Genomic DNA, 22,043 nt, shown 5'->3' with positions numbered 1-22,043 from the left:
ACTTTTTTTTATAATCTATTTTAACTCAGGTTTAAGAATGGTGAGGAAATCGTCCCTGGTCCAAGATCAAGACACTACATTAAAGTTGAAGGCAAAAAACACATTTTGGTCATAGAAGAAGCAACAAAGGCTGATACTGCAGAATATTCTGTAATGACAACAGGAGGACAGTCATCTGCTAAACTTACCGTTGACTGTAAGTAAGACTTCCTTGGATGTCTTCCAAGCTGTTTTACTAGTGTCTTGTGTTTGTTAATTCAGTTTTAGGAGAGTTTCAATCTATTTGGCTTGTACTTGTGGCAATTTTAAATATGTAAAATGAGATTCCATTCCAGCTGAGTGTCTACGTCATATCAGTCAGGGACTCTAAGAACTTACTTCTCAGTTTAATAGTAGAATACCAATATTGGGAAGGAAGTATAAAAATCAGCTGCCAGAGAAGTTACCCAAATGGTTAAGAAATATTTCAGTCCCCAAACCATATAAATACATGATAAATACTTAGATATGATATCAAATCCTGATATCCTGTTTGCTTAATCCTTTGGTGACCTTTGGTTTGGTGAATTTGCTATCTCTTCAATAAACATTCAACATTCTTCAATTACATTTGGGCTGAGAAGTTGCTCAAACTAATGGGTCTCAATTTAGAAGACTAAGCTAATTTGCCGATATGCTTTTTTTTTTTTCACTTTTTTTTTTTTTGCGGGTACGCGGGCCTTTCACTGTTGTGGTCTCTCCCGTTGTGGAGCACAGGCTCCGGACACACAGGCTCAGCGGCCATGGCTCACGGGCCCAGCCACTCCACGGCATGTGGGATCTTCCCGGACTGGGGCACGAACCCGTGTCCCCTGCATCGGCAGGCGGACTCCCAACCACTGCGCCACCAGGGAAGCCCGCTTTATTTTTTTTAAACAATTTTTTAAAAGATTTTTTTAAGTCGTTATTGAATTTGTTACAATATTGCTTCTGTTTTTTATGTTTTGGTTTTTTGGCTGTGAGACATGTAGGATCTTAGCTCCCCAACCAGGGATCGAACCTGCACCCCTTGCATTGGAAGGCAAAGTCTTAACCACTGGACCACCGGGGAAGTCCCCCGATATGCTTTAGAGGCGTGAAAGAATTCATGTCCTTTTCCAAATGCCCCCTAATGGTAGTCAGCTCTTAATGGCAGAGTCTGTCCCTTCCAGTTAGCCATGAAAATTAGAATAGCGAACTTCACAAGAAGATCGGTAATACATGCAGAGCAGAAACTCTGCTTCCTTATTTCTTTCTAAGTCCAGGTGCAATTCATATGATTATTGAATTATTTGGAAGTAATCGCAATACACTGCTTATGTTTTGTGGAATGATGGCCATTGTAGTGTAATATCAAAAAGTTTTTTCAACCATAGGCAGCTCCTTATCTGTTTAAAGCAATTACGGTCAGTCCTGCTGTAATGTAACATATGCATTTCTAAAAATTACTGTGCTGTACAAAGTCATGCAATAAAAATCATAGGGCTAATGGGGAAAGTGGGGTTAAGAACACAACACTCAACAATTTTGTCAGGGACACATTTTTTAAAAAATAAAATGATAAGTTATAAGAAAAAAACAGTAGTACAGTTTTACAGATGTTAAATGGTTAATAAATACTACAATAAATACGGCACTTTACCTTGAAAAAGACCTGAAATTTGCTTGTGGAAGTGGTGTCAGAAGTGTTGCAGTTTGTGAGCTATTGTGAAGTAGTGGAAGGAGGTTATTTGAAATTGGATGGAGAGCTGTCATCTCAGATGTGCACGGATGTGGCGCATTTAACATGGGTGAACTAAAGCAGCTGGTGGATGTTTGAGGCGTACGTGTGTGCTCTGTGCGGTCCTACCTGACTCAGTTCAGCTGGGTGCCGTTTTCTGGATTCACCTAGTCTTTCTCATGAATAAAATCATGCTTAATCGAACGTGAAATGTGTGTTATGCTCTGTCCCCAAATATTTCAACTGCATTGAACAAATTCTCATTTTCAAAACAAGCATTATAGTGAAACTGTACCATTGTGAAATGACACCGTCTTGGCCTGTCTGGAATTTAGATTTGGCACTTAATAACCATCTATTATTTCTGCAGTAAAACCTCTGAAGATATTGACGCCTCTGACTGATCAGACTGTAAATCTTGGAAAAGAAATCTGCTTGAAGTGTGAGATATCTGAAAACTTATCAGGAAAATGGACTAAAAATGGCCTCCCCATTCAGGAGACTGACCGTCTAAAGATTGTTCACAGGGGAAGGCAAGTAAGCTAGGGTGGTCCCCAAGTGAGGGCTGGTCCCCATCTTCACTTCTTCTGCTTCCTAAATTACATGATTGGTAAGGATGTTTGGGGAGTACTCATAGGGAGAGGCTCTATTTCCGGTTCTTTGCTTTCAAATAGCAAGGATATGTGATTCCTCTGTTGTACATCATGTCCTACCTGTGATCCTGTACCTGTACCTTACAGTGAGGTGCTGTGTTACTTCAAAACCCATTGACTGAGTCTTTCCATATAAACATGAGCTTAGAGGATACTGAATTCTAGTTCAGGAACTGGTTGAATTGGATTCACTGTCCCTAACCAATAAGTGTCATATGACCTTTCCACAATTTTTTTTGCTGAGGCGGGGGGACGGTTTGCATAATACCCTAGAATCTAGCAAAGATGTAGGAGAAGAGTTCTTAAACTAGGATCCATGGATTTTTAGGAGACTGTGAATGAACTTCAGGGGCCCCCATAAATCCTTTGAAATTGTAAGCAAATTCTGTGTGTACAAAAATACTTGTTTTTCTCCGGATTGAGGAGCCGTAGTGTCCATCAGATATTCACTGGCTCATGCTGCCAAAAAAGTTAAGAACTATTGTTCTTATGCCAATACTTTATAATAACTATAAATGGAGCATAACCTTTAAAAATTGTGAATCACTATGTTGTATACATGAAATATATAATAATGTATGTCAACTAGACCTCAACTTTTTTTAAAAAAAGAACTGTTGCTCTTAGGTTTGCATAAAAAGCCAAAGTCAGGTTATTCTTGGTAATTTCTTGAATCTTAAAATATGGCATCAGTGAGGTGTTATCTTCTATCCTTTTTTAAGCTATGAGATTTTAAAAAGGAACAAGAGATTCTTGCATAGTAAGCGGGCTGTATTTGTAGAGATAGTTTCATATAGCCCAAAATAAATACTGAATATGGATCAATAAATAGGATAATTAAGGCATCACGTTATTCTCAGTCTCTCTCCAGGCTGCACTAAACAAGTTAAGATAAAACCAGGTGTCTCCTCAGTTTGGGTCCTACACAGTCTAAATCTTTGCAAAGTCTTAGAAATATGTTTTTTCATTTCCTTAGAATCCACAAATTAGTGATAGCCAATGCTCTCGTTGAGGACGAAGGTGATTATGTATTTGCACCAGATGCCTACTCGGTTACTTTGCCTGCCAAGGTTCATGTTATTGGTGAGTAGATAAAAGAGATCATTGCAGAGTTGTGTTCTTGTTTTTCTGGTTTTGCTTACCTTGGAATTATATTCAAAATGTGATATTTAAAGAAAAATACATGAATTGGTAGTAATCGCTAATCATAATAGTTGATTCTTAAGAGGTCTTGACAACGAAGTAGTTTTGCAAGGTACCAGGCACCAACTACTTTGACTCCGCTTATATCCTTTTTGACTGGATAAAATATTGGTTACTACCAATGTTTAACACTAGCCAAGTACTAACCCAGATAATCACATGGAAATAACCGTCTGGTAACAAAGGCCACGGTTAATATTCCAGATCCTCCGAAGATCATACTGGATGGTCTTGATGCTGACAATACAGTGACAGTAATTGCAGGAAACAAGCTTCGTCTAGAGATTCCCATCAGTGGAGAACCACCTCCTAAAGCCATTTGGAGCCGAGCAGATAAGGTTTGTTCTATACACACACACACACACACACACACAAACACACACACAGCCTACCCTACTCCCTGTCTCCCGTGAGTCACATGAAAGAAGGCAGCAAATAAATGTACAGTAAAGATGTAACTCCTTTAATAAAGAAAGATTACTGATTTTCAGGCAAATATAATAACTATTCATTTGCTTTTCATATTTCTGACTACCTACTATGTGACCCTGTGCATATGCATATGAATGTTATTATGTGCAGTGAATGAGGTTCTACCTTTCCTTCTAATGGGTGTCAGGGAATGGGGTGGAAGAGAAATAGACAATGAATTATTAAATAAATAAATAAACAAAGTCACTTTGGATAGTGATGAGTGCTACGAAAATTAAAAAAAACAAAACAAAACAGGCTGGGACTTCTCTGGTGCTGCAGTGGTTTAAAATCCGCCTACCAATGCAGGGGACACGGGTTCGATCCCTGGTCCAGGAAGATTCCACATGCCACAGAGCAACTAAGCCCATGTGCCACAACTACTGAGCCTGTGCTCTAGAGCCCGCAAGCCACAACTACTGAGCCTGCGTGCCACAGCTACTGAAGCCTGTGCGCCTAGAGCCTGTGCTCAACAAGAGAAGCCACCACAATGAGAAGCCCGTGCACCGCAAGGAAGAGTAACCCCCTCTCGTCGCAACCAGAGAAAGCCTGCGCACAGCAACGAAAACCCAATGCAGCCAAAAATAAAATAATTATTTAACAACAACAAAACAGGGTAATATGATTAATAAGTGACTGCATGGGGCATGAGAACAGCCTCTATGAATGACAACAAGAAACCATTTTGAGAAGATCAAAGCAAAGAGATTTCCAGTTGATGTCAATGCAAGTGCAAAGAACAAGAGGAGAGAATGCACTTAATGTGTTGGAGGAATACAAAGAAGGCCAGTGTGGCCAAGGCAGCGTGAGTGAGGAGGAGAATAATAAATAAGATTGGGGTGGTAGAGTAGAGCCGGCTCAGGTGTGACTCTGCAACTTCCTATATAAAATGTTTTAGGCGCAGTAAAACTGTTCCATATGATACTAAAATTATGGATACGTGTCATAGGTTTGTCAAAACCCATAAAATGTACAACACCAAGAGTGAACCCTGATGTAAACTATAGACTTTCAAAGATAATGTGTCAATGTAGGTTCATTAATTATAACAAGTGTACCCACTCTAGTGGGGGATGTCAGTAGTGGGGAAAGTTATGTGTGTGTGGAGACAGGGGTTATATGAGAACTCTTTGTACTTTTTCCATTCAATTTTGCAGGGAACTCAAAGCTGCTCTAAAAAATAATTTGTTTTTTTTTGTTTAAATGTTGGAGAGTGTTTCCTCCTTTTCCATTTTCTGGAGGAAAAAAAAAGCTTTATTGAGCTATGGGACAACTTCAAGCAGTCAAATCTATGTGTAATTGGAGTCCCCAAAGAGGGGGACATAAAAATATATAGAGAAAAAATGGCCCCAAATTTTCCAAATTTGATAAAAACTAGAAAATCTCAGATACAAGAAGCTCAATAAAATCCAAGTACAAGGAACATTAAGACATCTACACCAAGACCCATCATAATCAAATTGCTCAAAACCTGTGGTTAAGAAAAAATCTTAAAAGTAGTCAGAGGGCTTCCCTGGTGGCGCAGTGGTTGAGAGTCCACCTGCCGATGCAGAGGACGCCGGTTCGTGCCCCGGTCGAGGAAGATCCCACATGCCACGGAGCGGCTGGGCCCGTGAGCCATGGCTGCTGAACCTGTGCGTCCGGAGCCTGTGCTCCGCAACGGGACAGGCCACAACAGTGAGAGGCCCGTGTACCGCAAAAAAAAAAAAAAAAAAAATGTAGTCAGAGAAAAAGTCACGTTAAACCCGTGGGAACAAAGACAAAGATGACAGCTGATCTCTGGAAACAAAGCAAGTGAGAAGACAGTGGAGCAACGTTTAAAGGGGGAAAAACTGTCAACCTAGAATTCTATACTCAGTAGAAATAATTATCAGAAACGAAGGCAAAATAAAATTATTTATATACAAAAGCTGAAAGAAGTCATCTCCAGCAGACTTGCACTACAAGAAATGTTAAAAGAAGTCCTAAGGTCAAAAGGAAATGATACTAAGATGAAAACATTTTCACAAAGGAGCTATCAATAAGTGGGTCAGAAATAATAACTACATGGATAAATGTATAAAATATTTTTTCTTATTATTTAAATCTCCTTAAAAAGATACTTGGTTTTTTAAACAAAAATAATAACAATGTGCCATGGCCTTCAAACATAAGTGTAAGTAAAATTTGTAACAATGAAAACATAAGGCCAAGAGGGGAGAAAGGAAGTAAGGATTGAAAGGAGTGAAATGGATGTATGCTATTGTAAGTTTCTTTTGCTAAATGTAAAGTATCATAATACCACGTGAAGGTAGACTATACTATAAACCCTAAAGGAACCACTAAAATAATAAAACAAAGAGTTACAGCTAATAGGCCAACACAGTATGTAAAATGGAGCCACAAAAACATATCTGATGAATCCAAAAGGAGGCAGCAAAAGAGACACAAAGGACAGATGGGACAAATAGAAAACAATTAGCAAGATGATAGAATTACAAAGAAAAATAGGTAAGTTAGAGATTTTACTACTTTTCTCAATAGCTGATAGAACAAAATGTACAAGTTTTGAGAAATACTATCAACCATCTTGATGTAGTTGACATTTATAGAACACTCCATTGAACAAAGTAGACTGGGCATTATTTTAAGATGCACGTGGAAGATTTACCAAAATAGACCATAAATAAGTCTCAGTAAATGTGAAAGGATTCAGGTCATGCAAGATATATTCTCTGACCACAGTGGAATTAATTAGAGAACAATAACAGAAAGATTTGGAAAATTTCCAAATATTTAGAAACTAAGTAGCTTTTTTAAAAAGTAACTCATGGATCAAAGAAGAAATTACAAGGGAAATTAGAAAATATTTATGAACACAACACATATCAGAATTTGCAAAATAGCACTAAATCAGTACTGAATAGCCCTATATCTATGAAAGAAATGAAATTTGTAGTTTAAAATCTTTTCACAAAACAAATTCCACATCTAGATGGCTTTATTGGTTAGTTCCACCAAACATTTAAGAAAGAAATAATACAGATTCAATGCAAACTCATCCAGAAAATTGAAGAAGAGAAGATAGGAATACTTCCCAACACATTCTTTTTTTTTTTTTTTTTTGCGGTACGTGGGCCTCTCACTGCTGTGGCCTCTCCCGTTGCGGAGTACAGGCTCCAGACGCGCAGGCTCAGCGGCCATGGCTCACGGGCCTAGCTGTTCCGCGGCATGTGGGATCTTCCTGGACCGGGGCACGAACCCATGTCCCCTGCATTGGCAGGCGGACTCTCAACCACTGCGTCACTAGGGAAGCCCCCCCAACACATTCTTGAAGGCCAGTATTACCCTTATAGCAAAACCAGAAAAAGACATTACAAGAAGAGAAAACTACAAATCAATATCACTCCTGAACAGAGATGAAAAAATTCTAAACAGAATTTAGCAAATCAAATCTAAAAATACATAAAAGGAACAGTACATTATATCCAGGTGGGACTTATCCCAGGAATGCAAAGGTAGGTTTAACATTTTCAAATAAGTTAATATAATTCAGCATATTAACAAACCAGAGAAAAAATGTGGTCATCTCGATAGACACAGAAAAGCATTTGACAGAATCCAACATCCATTCCTAGTAAAAATCTCTCAGCAAACTTGGAAGTGAAAGGAACTTCCTCAGCATAATAAAAGACATCCATAAAAATGCTACAACTATAATCCTACTTAATAGTGAAAGGTTGAATTCTTTCCCTTTAAGATGAGAAAGAAGAGAGAAAAGATGTTCACTCTCACCACTTCTGTTCAACATTGTACTGGAGGTTCTAGCCAGGGCGATCAAGCAAGAAAGAGAAGTAAAAGACATCCATTTTGGAAAGGAAGAAGTAGAACTGTCTTTATTTGCAGATGACATAATCATTGATGTAGAAAATCCAATGTAATCTGCAAAAAAAATCTACTAGAACAAATGGTCATAGTAGCCTTATTTGTAATATTCAAAAGCTGAAAACAATGCAAATTCCATCAGTGGGTGAATGTATAAACAAATTGTAAGAAATTCATACAAGGGAGTACTGCAATAACTTGGATGACTCTCAAAATAATTATGCTGTGTGAAAGAAGCTGGAACAAAAAACAAAGAGTATTTTTTAAAAGCCATTAAAAAAAAACCTGACAGTACCAAATGCTGGCAAGGATATGGAACAATTAAACTCTCATACATTGCTGGTGGGAATGCAAAATGGTACATCCACTTTGGAAAACAGTTTGGTAGTTTTTTATAAAGTTAAGCATGAGCTTACCATAAAACTCCCCAAGGCTATTCCTAGGTATTTACCCAAAAGAAATGAAACACATGCCCACACAAAAACTCGTATAGGAATGTTCATGGCAGACTTATTTATAATTGTCAAAACCTGGAAATGACTCAAAAGTCCAATTGTACAAACATATTCCAACTGCACGTGGAATATACAATGGAAAACTACTCAACAATGAAAAGGAACGTACTAGTAATACAAGCAGCAACATGGATCAGTCTAAAAATATGCACTTGGAAGACTACATACTGTTTGATTCCATTTATATGGCATTCTGGAAAAGGGGAAACCAAAGGGGCAAATAACAGACCAGTGGGTGCCAGGGACCAGGACGTGGGGTTAGTGGGTTGCATGCCAAGGAGCATGGAGACACTGTGAGATGTGATGGAAACAGTCTGTAGCTTGATTATGGGGGTGGTTACACACTCACATAAATTTGTCAAAATTCATAGATTATATATCTAAAACTATGAATTTTACTTGATGTAAATTATAGCATAAGAAACAAAATAAAACATAGAAATATGAAGAGGATAATATAACACCACCCTAAGTAAGTTATTTTTCTTTTCAAGCAGAACATCTTTTACAATCTTAAGATTAGAATTTGGCTAAACTGAGGAAATTTTTTTCTATTATAAAATGAGAATTATGAAAGCCATTTCAAGTATTCTTACCGTTGCTACAATCTTATGTTATTGAAGACTTACAAGTCCTAATCCAGACACAAAACAGTAGAGTTGATAACAGTGGCAAATTACCCTCTTTCTAAATTGCTTTGACCTTTCTCTGTTTTTCCTCTTTGTATATTGGCTGTCTATTATTGCATGGAAGATATGGCCTGGGAATCAGAAAAATGTAATGCTGCTTTAAACTTCTGGTGTAAGGAAGAAGGAAGGCGAGAAATGAAGGAAAATAAGAAGGGGAAAAGGAGAAGGAGAAGAAGGAGAAAAGAAAGAAAATATAATAGAAGTCTCAACCTCACTCTGTCTTTACTTTGGGAATTAGATGTTTCATTCTTTCATGTCTACTGGAAGGGAAAACTCAGTACTCAACTTGTATGGGAAATTGGCACTGTGGCCTTCTTCAACCCTTTTCAGTATTTTTAAATTTCCGAGACATCTAAAGAAATGAACAAATCATTATTTAGTTTCTGATATGAGTTTAAGTATTTCTAATTTCATGTACAAAGAAACTCTTCTCCTAGAATGACACTTCTGCGCTTGTATTTTTGGTCCTCCAACTTTCTCTTTAAGGAGTTAATGGGTAGTGAACTCTGGAGTCAAATCCCTGTTCTACCACTTCTTAGCCGTGTAACCTTGGGCCACAGTTCTTCCCATGTGTAAAATGGGATGACAATACTTTTGTCCTTAGAGCTGGTGGAGGATTAAACTAAGAACACATATTTCAGGCATTAGCACCATGTCCAGCTTAAGTGCCCAGGCACCCTGGAGGTGTCCTTGTTGTTTGCATAGGTCATGCCACATTGTATTTCTTTCCTCTGTAGGCTATTATGGAGGGCGGTAGCCGAATAAGAACTGAAAATTACCCTGACAGCACCACTCTGGTTATTGATGTAGCAGAAAAAGATGATTCTGGTCTTTACCACATAAATCTGAAAAATGAAGCTGGGGAAGCCCATGCAGCCATCACGATTAAAGTTGTGGGTAAGACCTCTGAGTCAGCAGACTTCTAGAATCAGGCTGACACGTCTAGATCCAAAGTAGACTTTGCAAGTTCTTGGTTCTCTCAGCTTTTCTGGGTAGCCAACAAAGAAGCACACGGTATAGCTGTATTTTATAAATCACTGCCTTTCTTTTTTTATCTTTGCCACTTCTTTATATGTCTTTCTTTCTCTTTTCTTTCCTTTTTCTTCCTTTTCCTTTCCTTTCCTCTCTTGTCTCTTTACTTGCCTAGAGGACTAGTTGCGGTGAGGAGTAGCTAAGGTTAGCCTTTTGGGGTTGCTGTCATTAGCTCTCCACAGTCACACTCCCTTTCCGTGCCCTCTACAGTCACTGACACACAATTGCTAAATAATTTCCAACATCACACTCACTGTAGAGGAGTAAGATCTGCCTTGGTTCTTAGATGACCATTTAAGTCCATTTTTCCTGATCCTGAAATCAAGTGAACTGAGTATGGCAGATTACTGGTGGTCCAAGGTCTCATGATCTCTTCATCCCACTTTAGCTTTCCCTTCAGAAACATATTACTTTTTTTTCTTTTCTCTCTCTCTTTTTTTTGGCCATGCCATGTGGCATGCGGGATCTTAGTTCCCCTACCAGGGATCGAACCCGTACCTGCAGCAGAAGTGCAACGTCCTAACCACTGGACCACCAGGGAATTCCCAAGAAACATATTTCAAATTGATCCAAAACTAAGGTCACTTTGTTATGTACTGAACTCTATTTATAAGACATGGTAACTTGCCATTTTTGACTTGGATTTCTACCAGTCAACATCTTATACAACAACTGATGTAAAATGTGCAGTAATTAGTCCTTGATTCAGTTCTGCTGCAAGGTCACTTCTGTGGTTAAAAAACAAAAAAACAAAATCACGTCCAACATTTAGGCAATCATTTCTTAGTCGCCATTTTCAAGGTAAATAACAGAAGTCTTGGGTTTCATACGGTTCTGTAATGTGACACTAGTTTAAAGGATTTGGAGACATCGTTATTTTATTTGTATCGGGCTCACCTTCCCTGATTCCATATGGAGCGTGACGTTGCACCCAAATTAGTTACCCAGTGCACTTCAGTAAACATGGAAAAATAATAAGAAATAACCTTGCTTCTATGATTATCATCCAAAAACATATTTTCCAATGAACATTCTTCTTTGTGCTCTCACTCCCTCAATTTCATTTTATTTTATTCTATTCCATTTCTTGTTTGCTACAGATGTCCCTGATCCTCCAGTGGCGCCGAATGTGACACACGTGGGAGATGAGTGGTGCATCATGAACTGGGACCCTCCTCTCTATGATGGAGGGTCCCCAATCTTAGGTAACTGCGTGTTGGTCCATCTGTGGACCTGCCAGCGGAGTTGGTGTCCTCTTTATGCACATTAGTACAAAGCACATTTTAAAATACTGCATTTAGAAGAAAACTTTTAAATATCCATTCACATTGAAATATATTGGGGGATGCTTTATAAGTACTTGAGATTTAAATAGCTCTGATGAATATCATCTGATTGCCTGTCCTCTTTTTTTGTTTGACGTTTCTGTTCAATATATAATTTTGAAACAACTATAGGTCTAACTTTATTCTGGTCAGTAAATGCCTAGATCCATAGAATTATGTCTATGAGGCAATTTCTTCTAGAGTTAAATACTTAGAAGAATTTGCTTCCCCTGTGGAACAGGAACTTTCTTCTACTTGCTAATAATGAAACTCACAAAACTGGTTATTTCCCCCTTCTTACATTGCTGGGACTCAAAGCCACATCTGTTGCTCAAATAGAGTGACTATGTAAGTTTCTATGGCCTACATATCTGTGGTTTATTTTTTCTCTTCTCTTCCTAGTACAATTTTAATTTTTTCTAGTCTTATTATTTTTATCTATATCCCATGATGTTAATATTTGTATTATTTATAATCTCTCTCAAAAAAACCAATGGAATAAGATGGGTTAAAAATACATATATGACTATTTCACTTAGAGTGCTGAGAATATGGGAAATTTTTGAACATTCTAATATCTGACAAAGTTTAATTTTGGAGACCAAGGAAAAACTTCAGTTTCCATTTTGCGTCCCCTTCAGGTTACTTCATTGAGAGGAAAAAGAAGCAAAGCTCCAGGTGGATGAGGCTGAATTTTGATCTCTGCAAAGAAACAACCTTTGAGCCCAAGAATATGATTGAAGGTGTGGCCTACGAGGTCCGCATCTTTGCCGTCAATGCCGTTGGCCTCTCCAAGCCCAGTATGCCCTCCAAACCTTTTGTTCCATTGGGTGAGTCAAGAGAGGTGTGTCTTTGTCATGAAAATCGTTGCCCCAGATTGTGACTGCTTCCTTCTGACCTCTAACTGGAGCAGACCTGGAAGCTTCTTAGAGTGATACAGGAGTAGGAGACTAGAGGTGGTTAGGGGCAATTTTCTAAGAAATTACAAGCAACACAATAGAGTTGAATGCCTTCATAATGTAGGCCCTGGAATTTATTACCAGAATCCCAAGGACAGCTGTGGGTGGCTCTGTTTGCCCCTTCCCACTGGAAACATGTAGCTGGGCCCATTGACACAAGACTACCCCCATTTGTCCTTCTGAAAGTATAACCCAGCACCCTGGTGTAAACACTATAACTAAAACAAATTGACATCAATTCAACCAAGCACACTTGAAAGCTAGTCTCTTTGCTTTATAGTCACACTTTAAATGTTATCTATTGAACCAAAAATGTCAGTTCAGTAAAGGCAAAGAAAGAGAAGACAAGACGTCTCCACTATTTTCTGGTAGTGAGTAGATTTTTCAATAGAAATATTTAGTACAAGAGTTTGCACTTTAAAATTAGAAAGTTATGGAAAATTTACTCTAGATCATTAGATCTCAAATTTTGACTTTTTCAACTTCCTGGTCCTCCCAGACTCCCATGTCAACCTCCCAAATGGAGGGAAATGTGGCAGCGTTGATAAAAAAATTTTCACATCTGGCAGATCTTTGCCGTAAACACAGCATATGCTCGAGGAGTCTCATTGAATTTTATTAACACGTGGGGGCTTCTATGTATATTTTTTATTATTTATTTATTTACTTACTTATTTTTAGCTGTGTTGGGTCTTCGTCGCTGCACCTGGGCTTTCTCTAGTTGTGGCGAGCAGGGGCTACTCTTCATTGCAGTGCACGAGCTTCTCATTGTGGTGGCTTCTCTTGTTGCAGAGCACGGGCTCTAGGCGTGTGGGCTTCAGTAGTTGTGGCTCGCGGGCTCTAGAGCGCAGGCTCAGTAGTTGTGGCTCACGGGCTTAGCTGCTCAGCGGCATGTGGGATCTTCCCGGACCAGGGCTTGAACCCATGTCCCCTGCATTGGCAGGCGTATTCTTAATCACTGTGCCACCAGGGAAGTCCCTGTGTATATTTTTATTTGTATCCTAGTTCATTTTATCACAGTTCCTGTGCCATAATTCTGTACTTAATAATTTCTTCTTTTTCTGTCTCTTTTATCTCTGAAGCTGTAACCAGCCCACCTACTCTTCTGACTGTTGACTCTGTAACTGACACCACTGTCACAATGAAGTGGCGGCCCCCCGACCAGATTGGTGCAGCAGGTTTAGATGGCTATGTGCTAGAGTATTGCTTTGAAGGAAGTAAGTAACTAGTAGTTCAAACGAATACCGTCATCAATAGGTGAGATATGCCCCCCTTTGTTGCTCTTTCTTGGGAACTCATCTCCTTCCTACTGAAAATGACAACAAGCCAAAGGTCATCCTTCTATGAAGGATGAGAATTTAGCCCTTCTTTGTTACTTGACTAACAAATTGAGCTCTCAAAAATATCCCAGGTAGGCTCCCAGATCCGACAACACGAGTGATCTAGGACATAGGAGGAGAGATTCTGATCAAACGTCAGGGATTCCCACTTCTTGAATTGGTGGAATTAAAATGTACCAAAGCAAAATAAAGTTCCAGGTAGGATAAAGCAAGTTGGAAATTCTAAACTCTATACTGAGCAGAGGTCAGCTATCAACAGAGCTGCCTAATTCTGGGTAATAAAGAGAGATTATATACTAGACCATCTGGTGATCAATTCTGCCTTCTTAAAGGGAAAAAAAAGAATAATTAAGGACAACTTTCAGTGTTTAAAAGAATCAGCATTAAATCCCAGAGGGTGTAAGAAATAGATTCAACATTGTGGCAGTAACTTGTCTCAGGATATGGGTGCATAAAAATTTAATGGCTTAAATTTAGGAGGGGAAGAGAAATAGGCAAAAAACCCTTGTTGATAGAAATAATAGAAAAAGAGAAAATGACACAAGAAAATATAGGCCAGAGTGTACCTAAAACCAAAAAAAGATGTGAAATTCACTAAAAGCTTCTTGTGTTTTTGATTTCATACTTGTCACGATTTGGAGATGGGTGAATAAAATTGCCCCAGCTCTGGACTCGGGCTGCATTCTAGGTCATGGTAGGGAAACAATCCACCAGGGAAGTTTGTTCCTTCTCCACAAATGAGAGGCCCAGACTTGGTCTCTAACTCTAAGAAAACTCTTTGGACCCCAAACTTTAACGTGGATCTTACGTGAAGGAAAGAGAGACTCCAGAGCGCATTTGGGAAACCAGGAGTGTGAACACTTCCCCAGAAGGAAAACCTCTATGGAGAAGAAATTTCTAACTTTGAAGAGAAAACTGCTGAAGAAGAAGCCCCAGGCTTCTGGACAGGGGCACGTGTGGAAATAACCAGCGTTGGTCGGGAGAGGAGAGAGAAAGGGAGAATAAAGCATCTTGGTAACACTCAGTTCCGTTCACATGCACTCACTCACAGAACGCTATTGTTGATTTTTCCAGGGCTTAGACAGCCACTAACCAAAACCAGTGGAGACATTATAATCTTGAGTGCTTTGGAGTATGGTTTATTCCCATTCCATTCCCCTCCCCCAATTTGAAAAACTCCCAAGCCCTCCTCTCTGTTATTTATACCGCCCAGCTAACAGAACTTTCCAATCTTCTGTGTGATGAATACAAAGCTTTTGTGTATGTATGAAACAGAGCAAATTGTTTACTCTTTTCTTTCTGATAGGTTTAAAAAGTAAGAAGATACAGCAAAATGATAGATGGCTGTCATTTTGATGTTACCCACCTTAGATAAAATGCAATGAAGTGTATTTTACATAATTCTGTGTGTTGTCTGTGTAGATATATATGTATACTTGCATATACATATATATATGTACACAGTCATTATTATGTATATATTTTGCCACGTAACGTTTTGGAATTAGCTTTCTATGGAAGTTTTTTTATAACGTGTATATCTTTCTTCTTGCAGTCTTTTCTTACTTCCTTTATGTGGCTGCCCTATTCTTCATTCTCTTTTAATGGCTGTTGTCCTCCAGACTAATTTTCTGAAGTGTTTAATGCTTTTAGATATGGCAGGTTTTACTCTGTGAGATAATTCTTTCTTTCATAAGATCGTGTGTTGGTTTGGACTCTGTCTTTCTCTTGGTGTTTATTTTATTGTTTAATGCCTGCACCATTTTACTCTTCTTCCTTAAAAATTCTCCTCATGTATTAAATAACTTTCACATTCCCTTCCCGTTTTCTTTCTCTTTCCCTCAAGTAGTTCAAATATGAAGAGATGTTTTCGTTTCCCTCTGATCTTTTTTTTTAACACCTTTATTGGAGTATAATTGCTTTACAATGGTGTGTTAGTTTCTGCTTTATAACAAAGTGAATCAGTTATACATATGTTCCCATATCTCTTCCCTCTGTGTCTCCCTCCCTCCCACCCTCCCTACCCTACCCCTCTAGGTGGTCACAAAGCACCGAGCTGATCTCCCTGTGCTATGCGGCTGCTTCCCACTAGCTAGCTATTTTACGTTTGGTAGTGTATATATGTCCATGTCACTCTCTCACTTTGTCACAGCTTACCCTTCCCCCTCTCCATATCCTCAAGTCCATTCTCTAGTAGGTCTGTGTCTTTATTCCCATCTTACCCCTAGGTTCTTCATGACCTTTTTTTTTTCCCTCAGATTGCATATATATGTGTTAGCATACGGTATTTGTAAGTCTTTCTGACTTACTTCACCCTGCATGACAGACTCTACGTCCATCCACCTCACTACAAATAACTCAATTTCATTTCTTTTTATGGCTGAGTAATATTCCATTGTATATATGTGCCACATCTTCTTTATCCATTCATCGGATGATGGACACTTAGGTTGCTTCCATCTCTGGACTATTGTAAATAGAGCTGCAATGAACATTTTGGTACATGACTCTTTTTGAATTATGGTTTTCTCAGGGTATATGCCCAGTAGTGGGATTGCTGGGTCATATGGTAGTTCTATTCGTAGTTTTTTAAGGAACCTCCATACTGTTCTCCATAGCGGCTGTATCAATTTACATCCCCACCAACAGTGCAAGAGGGTTCCCTTTTCTCCACACCCTCTCCAGCATTTATTGTTTCTAGATTTTTTGATGATGGCCATTCTGACTGGTGTGAGATGATATCTCATTGTAGTTTTGATTTGCATTTCTCTAATGATTAGTGATGTTGAGCATTCTTTCATGAGTTTGTTGACAGTCTGTATATCTTCTTTGGAGAAATGTCTATTTAGGTCTTCTGCCCATTTTTGGATTGGGTTGTTTGTTTTTTTGTTATTGAGCTGCAGGAGCTGCTTGTAAATTTTGGAGATTAATCCTTTGTCAGTTGCTTCGTTTGCAAATATTTTCTCCCATTCTGAGGGTTGTCTTTTGGTCTTGTTTATGGTTTCCTTTGCTGTGTAAAAGCTTTTAAGTTTCATTAGGTCCCAACAGCACATTAAAAGGATCATACACCATGATCAAGTGGGGTTTATTCCAGGAATGCAAGGATTCTTCAATATACGCAAATCAACCAACATGATACACCATATCCCTCTGATCTTGTTTCATCCTGTTTTCTCTTGAAATTTTCTTCTTCCCTAGTTCTTCACTCTTTCATGCATGTTTTCTCAGTCTCCTATTTCACGTTCTCATCCATCGTCTCTTGATTGTGAAAATATCAACATAGTAGCTCCCAAACAGACCATTGGCTTCAAGATGTATCTCTTTTTCAAAGTCCTAAGTAATGTGTATCATCCACATGCTTCTCGCTTGCTGCCCCTTCTCCCTGATGCTCTTAGAAGGCTTGAAATAAGAGAGAGGAGAAGGTTCCAAGAGGGGCCAGTCTAGTCCCCACCCCCCTGCTCTGTTCCTGGTAACCTAGATGGTCATCATCCCAAGCTAGTGGGGTGCACCTACAGGCACTCTGTGTCAGCAGCATTCCCTCCACCCGTGTAGAATGCGGGAACCAGGACAGCTCAGTTTGCCAGATGAAGAGCTTGTTGTCATGGCAACCAGGTGCTGCCTCCTGGGCTGCTGGGGCAGTTTCCACTTCCATGGAGGGCCTTTTCATTTCCTGGTAAGACGGGGCTGGCCGTATCTCAAGTGCCCTCACTCCCAGACTCTGATGTGTGAGCCCCATAGTGGGACAACTGCGTTCCCTGGGGCCCCACAGGACCCTCCCAGGCTGAAGTAGCAGGGACAGGAGCAAGGGTAGACTGTTCCACTGTGCACTGCTCCCCTGTAGAGTCCAGAACCTGCTCCGCCTTTGTCTCCAGGGTCTTGCTTTGTTGTTCTCTACCTCTTGCTCCCACAGTTGGAGGTGCCCCAGCCTCCTTTCTCCTCCTCTTCTCTGTGGCAAGTGCCTCAGGACAAAAAAACCCCCACAGTCTGAATAGAGCAGGCTGTGCCCCTCCTGAGGAATTACCCCCTCCTCTAATGTGTTTGGTCTCTTCCGTCACTGTTCTGAAGACAAATATCTTTGCATACTTTTCACACTTTACTAACAGAGAATGCTGACTACTGATATAATATTCTTCTGTTGTGAAAGTGGGTGTCTTTAATTAACATTAATGATGGATTCTCAAAGGTACATCAGCAAAACAGTCTGGTGAAAATGGGGAGGCTGCATTTGATCTACCAGGTAAAGTATTCTCTGAGAGCTCTCAAACTTTCTTACTGTATGATAAAGTTTCTGGGAATGTTCCATGCCCCAGCCTGAAGTACACCCACACACAAAAAAGCCCTTAGAGATGGAGGGGGGAGGGCGGGCAGTGAGTTTACAATGTGGGATCCAAGCTTCTTTTTATCCCCCCGTGGGCATAATAATGCATACAAACTTTGAGAACCTGCAATATTTGTAAAACCTGGATTCTGGGTTTACATTTTCTTGCTGTTGTAGACAAAGCCACCAAAAGCATTTAAAAAATCAGAACTTTTGATTGTGGTGAAAGATCGTGCCAATTCCTTATGAGGTCTTGGCTCCTGAGTTGTGGTTCCTTTTGCCGTGGATATAAGCTTCTTTTCTTCATCATTGGGAGCGTGATCAGATTCCCCATGCCCATATTAATGTCTTATAATAATAAACCAGCCAGGATAAAATGGAGAGATCATATGACTGTAAAGGTTGGTGTCTCTTATTCATAAGAATAGCATTTTCCCCTTTTTCTGAACTTTAATATATATAGATGATTAAACATCATGGTTACATCAATTGTAAACATGTACCTTGTAAAACCAAATTGGGATAAACTACTACAGAATTCCTGGGACAGTTACCATTGTTCAGGGTACCCTAGTATCCCGCATAAGAGGTTTTTCAAAGATGGCAGAATCTGATTATCATTCTTCTGCTATTTCCATTAGCCATTCTAGGCCATTTTTCATTTAACTATGAAAAATACCCAGCCATAGAGTCTGAGTCCAGACCAAAGTCACATTCTCTCCAAATGATTTAATTTTGAGTAAAATACTGATTTGGAGTTGACTGTTTAACAGGATGATTTCTTTCACTAACCACCATTCTTCCTTCTTGTCTTTTCTTTCTTTTTTTTTTTTTCTTAATGGATTTTAGCTGACAACTGGATAGTTGCAAACACAGAGCTGATCGAGAAGACCAAGTTCACCATCACAGGTCTGCCAACGGATGCAAGGATCTTTGTGCGCGTGAAAGCCGTGAACGCCGCCGGTGCTAGCGAGCCCAAGTACTACTCTCAGCCCATCCTTGTGAAAGAAATCGTAGGTAGGTGGCAAGGCTTTCAAAATTTTGTCTCCATTTCACATTTTTTTTAACCTTTTTCTTTCTCAGACCCTCCTATTTTGTTGTCACTCCTTTGATATTAATATCTCCTGGGAGTTAGAAATGAACAAAACTGCCCTTTATAGGCAGCGTGGGAGGTCAGCTCCCGGTTTATAACTTGGTGTGAGGACCAGATAACTACACCAGGTTCCATGAGCCAATAGGCAGCTGGGCTGCCTAGTCACAAGGGGTGGGGGTCAGCGGCGGGTGGGGGAAGCATTTCAAACACACCATACAGCAGCAAAATGGCTCAAGGGAGTCTGCAAGGTCAAAACCATCTTCATAATAATATGAACACATTGTTTTCCCTTTTCAATGCTTGGCCTCTGCACTGACGGTACAAAAGTGATGGTGTGTAAAACTGCTGGTGCCTTAGCACAGATCCAATCTGCGCCACCAGATTGTCTGGCTGGTCTTTTCTTCCTCACCGCCATGCACTCGCAGTTCAAATTAAAGGGCCAGCTTTGCCTTGGAGTGTTCTTGATGATACACAGGAATCATTAATGTTCTTAAACCTTGGTTCTTGAGTACCCCTTTTTTCTATACTCTGTATGACCATGAAATGCAAAGTATATGTGAAACTCTTATGCTAAATACAGTAGTACGATAGTTGTCTCTAGGAAGAGCATTTGTAAAGCATTTGTGCACCTGAATTAGAGCCTAAACTCGCGACCTTTTCCATGAAACTCCATTCTTCCTCGAAAGAATGACAGAGTGACAAACTCTGGCTAGTCAGACTTGGGTATTTGGCACACATTTTCTAGAAAATGGATGGAGTGAGCCTGTTACTTGAAGGAAAACAACTTATAGTATTTATTGTCAACTTGTCAATGAAAAACTTTAATCTTTGAAGCAAAAATTAAAATTATGGAAAACTGGTGTCCACCATCATGGACTTGGCAGCTCTCCAATACTTAAAATCTTTTCTGATGCAGTAGGTGGTGATAGTAGCAAATGTCATTTTTTGACATTGAATAATGCAGTATTTCAACATTTGAACAATCTGCATGGTTCATCGAAGCAATATTTTCCAAATGACCGATGCAAGTTAAAAAAAATCATGCATGGCTAAGATACATTCAAAACGGAAGGCAGACCAATGGGGTTTAATGTAACAGAAATGAAAAGTTCATAGAATTTTTCAGATTCCATACTGCAGCTAACCCTTAAGAAATTACAGCTCGTGTTTTAGCGTAGAATCAAAGAGGAATACCCACAATTGTCTGAAAAGTTTATTAAAGTATTCTTCCTGTCTGTGTGAAGACAAATTTTCTTCATGTACTTCAACCAAAACAGCGTATTGCAACAGATTAGAGGCAGAAACAAAGCCCAGCTAACCTCTCTTAAGTCAGACATTAAAGAGTATGCCAAAATATAAAATAATGCCACTCACATCACAAATTTTTGTTAATGTAAATATGGTTGTTTTCATTTAAATGATATTTATGTTGTTATTATTTTTCAAGCAATAAATATATAAGTATTTCAAAATTTATTGGTTTTAATTTCTAATATGGTAAACATGATAGATACAGTCCACATAAACAAAAGCTTTGCGGGGCCTTTGATGATTTTTAAGAGTGTAATGGGATTCTGAGACCAAAAAATTTGAGAATCGGTGCTCCAGGGCAAAGAATACCGGGAAGGGGTCTGAACATCTGGGTCTGGAGCGTGCTGAGCCACAGACTTACGGTGTGACTGCCTGAAACCTTTGGGAGTAAGTTAGGGGATAGATGGATGGATGGATGGATGGGTGGATGGGTGGGTGGGTGGATGGGTGGATGGTAGAAAGTATGAAGCATGCACATTTTCTTATTAGATTCTAGAGACAGACTATGAAAGCTGAGTCCTGTTTCCTTCATTTATTAACCATGTGGTCCCAGGCAAGGGACTTGATATTCCTGAGCCTTAATTTCTTCATCTGCAAAACGTATACAATAATAGTACTTACAGCAAGAGGTGGTGAGAGTTGAATAAATTAATCCATGTTATTTGCGTAACAGAATGCTGGCCACATAATAAGCCCTTGGTATATGTTAGCTTTTATTATGATGATGGTGTAATGTGCTACAGAACCTCGCTGAGTCTCCTTTTCCTCCTATGTAAAGTTAGGGAGTTAGAGGATCTCTCAAGTTCTCTTCCAGCTCCAGCATTCAGTAATCACCACCACTACCATCATCTTCATCTTCTTCCCCTAAAGTTTATTGAGCATTTACTATTCTCAGCCATTATGCTAAACACTTTATATGAATGACCTTATTTAATCCTCACTACAATGCTGTGAATTAGATGCTGTTATCATCCCAGTTTTATGGAATAGGCTGAGACCAGATCTACTGTCTGATCTGGAACTCAAACCCAGATCTCTCTCTTTTTTTTTTTCTTTTTTTACACCTTTATTGGAGTATAATTGCTTTACAATGGTGTGTTAGTTTCTGCTTTATAACAAAGTGAATCAGTTATACATATACATATGTTCCCATGTCTCTTCCCTCTTGCATCTCCCTCCCTCCCACCCTCCCTATCCCACCCCTCCAGGTGGTCACAAAGCACCGAGCTGATCTCCCTGTGCTATGCGGCTGCTGCCCACTAGCTATCTATTTTACGTTTGGTAGTGTATATATGTCCATGCCACTCTCTCGCTTTGTCACAGCTTACCAGATCTCTCTTGACCCCGCAGTCCATGTGTCTAAGCAGAACATAGGCAGTGGAAGCTGATTCCAGGTCTAATCCTGGCTATGTCACCTTGGGGCAAGTGACTTAAACCCCCGTTGCTTTAACTTCTTTATCATAAAGTAAAAACAGTACCTGTGTCATAAGGTGGCTGTGAGGTTTAAATTGGTCGCTTCGTGAAAAGCATTT

General features: G+C 39.4%; 1 protein-coding gene across 10 annotated transcripts in view; it reads left to right on the top strand.

Annotated features, from left to right (window-relative positions):
- MYBPC1 (myosin binding protein C1) overlaps window positions 1-22,043 on the top strand; it is a 96,347-nt gene that overhangs the window by 55,032 nt on the left and 19,272 nt on the right. For 8 of the 10 annotated variants that reach the window (XM_073788286.1, XM_073788291.1, XM_073788292.1 and 5 more), the window contains 10 exons: window positions 30-196; window positions 2,109-2,271; window positions 3,368-3,474; window positions 3,799-3,932; window positions 9,871-10,030; window positions 11,266-11,370; window positions 12,132-12,320; window positions 13,532-13,666; window positions 17,973-18,026; window positions 18,957-19,124. In XM_073788286.1, coding sequence (XP_073644387.1) covers window positions 30-196; window positions 2,109-2,271; window positions 3,368-3,474; window positions 3,799-3,932; window positions 9,871-10,030; window positions 11,266-11,370; window positions 12,132-12,320; window positions 13,532-13,666; window positions 17,973-18,026; window positions 18,957-19,124 — 1,382 coding nt within the window. The remainder of the gene's footprint in view (window positions 1-29; window positions 197-2,108; window positions 2,272-3,367; window positions 3,475-3,798; window positions 3,933-9,870; window positions 10,031-11,265; window positions 11,371-12,131; window positions 12,321-13,531; window positions 13,667-17,972; window positions 18,027-18,956; window positions 19,125-22,043) is intronic. The other 2 variants (XM_073788290.1, XM_073788294.1) reach the window with 1 other exon arrangement.

Source organism: Tursiops truncatus, chromosome 11 (assembly GCF_011762595.2).
Source record: "Tursiops truncatus isolate mTurTru1 chromosome 11, mTurTru1.mat.Y, whole genome shotgun sequence".
Taxonomy (NCBI): Eukaryota; Metazoa; Chordata; class Mammalia; order Artiodactyla; family Delphinidae; genus Tursiops; species Tursiops truncatus.
The sequence above is the reverse complement of the archived record's forward strand: the minus strand, read 5'-3'. Positions and strand labels throughout refer to the sequence as shown.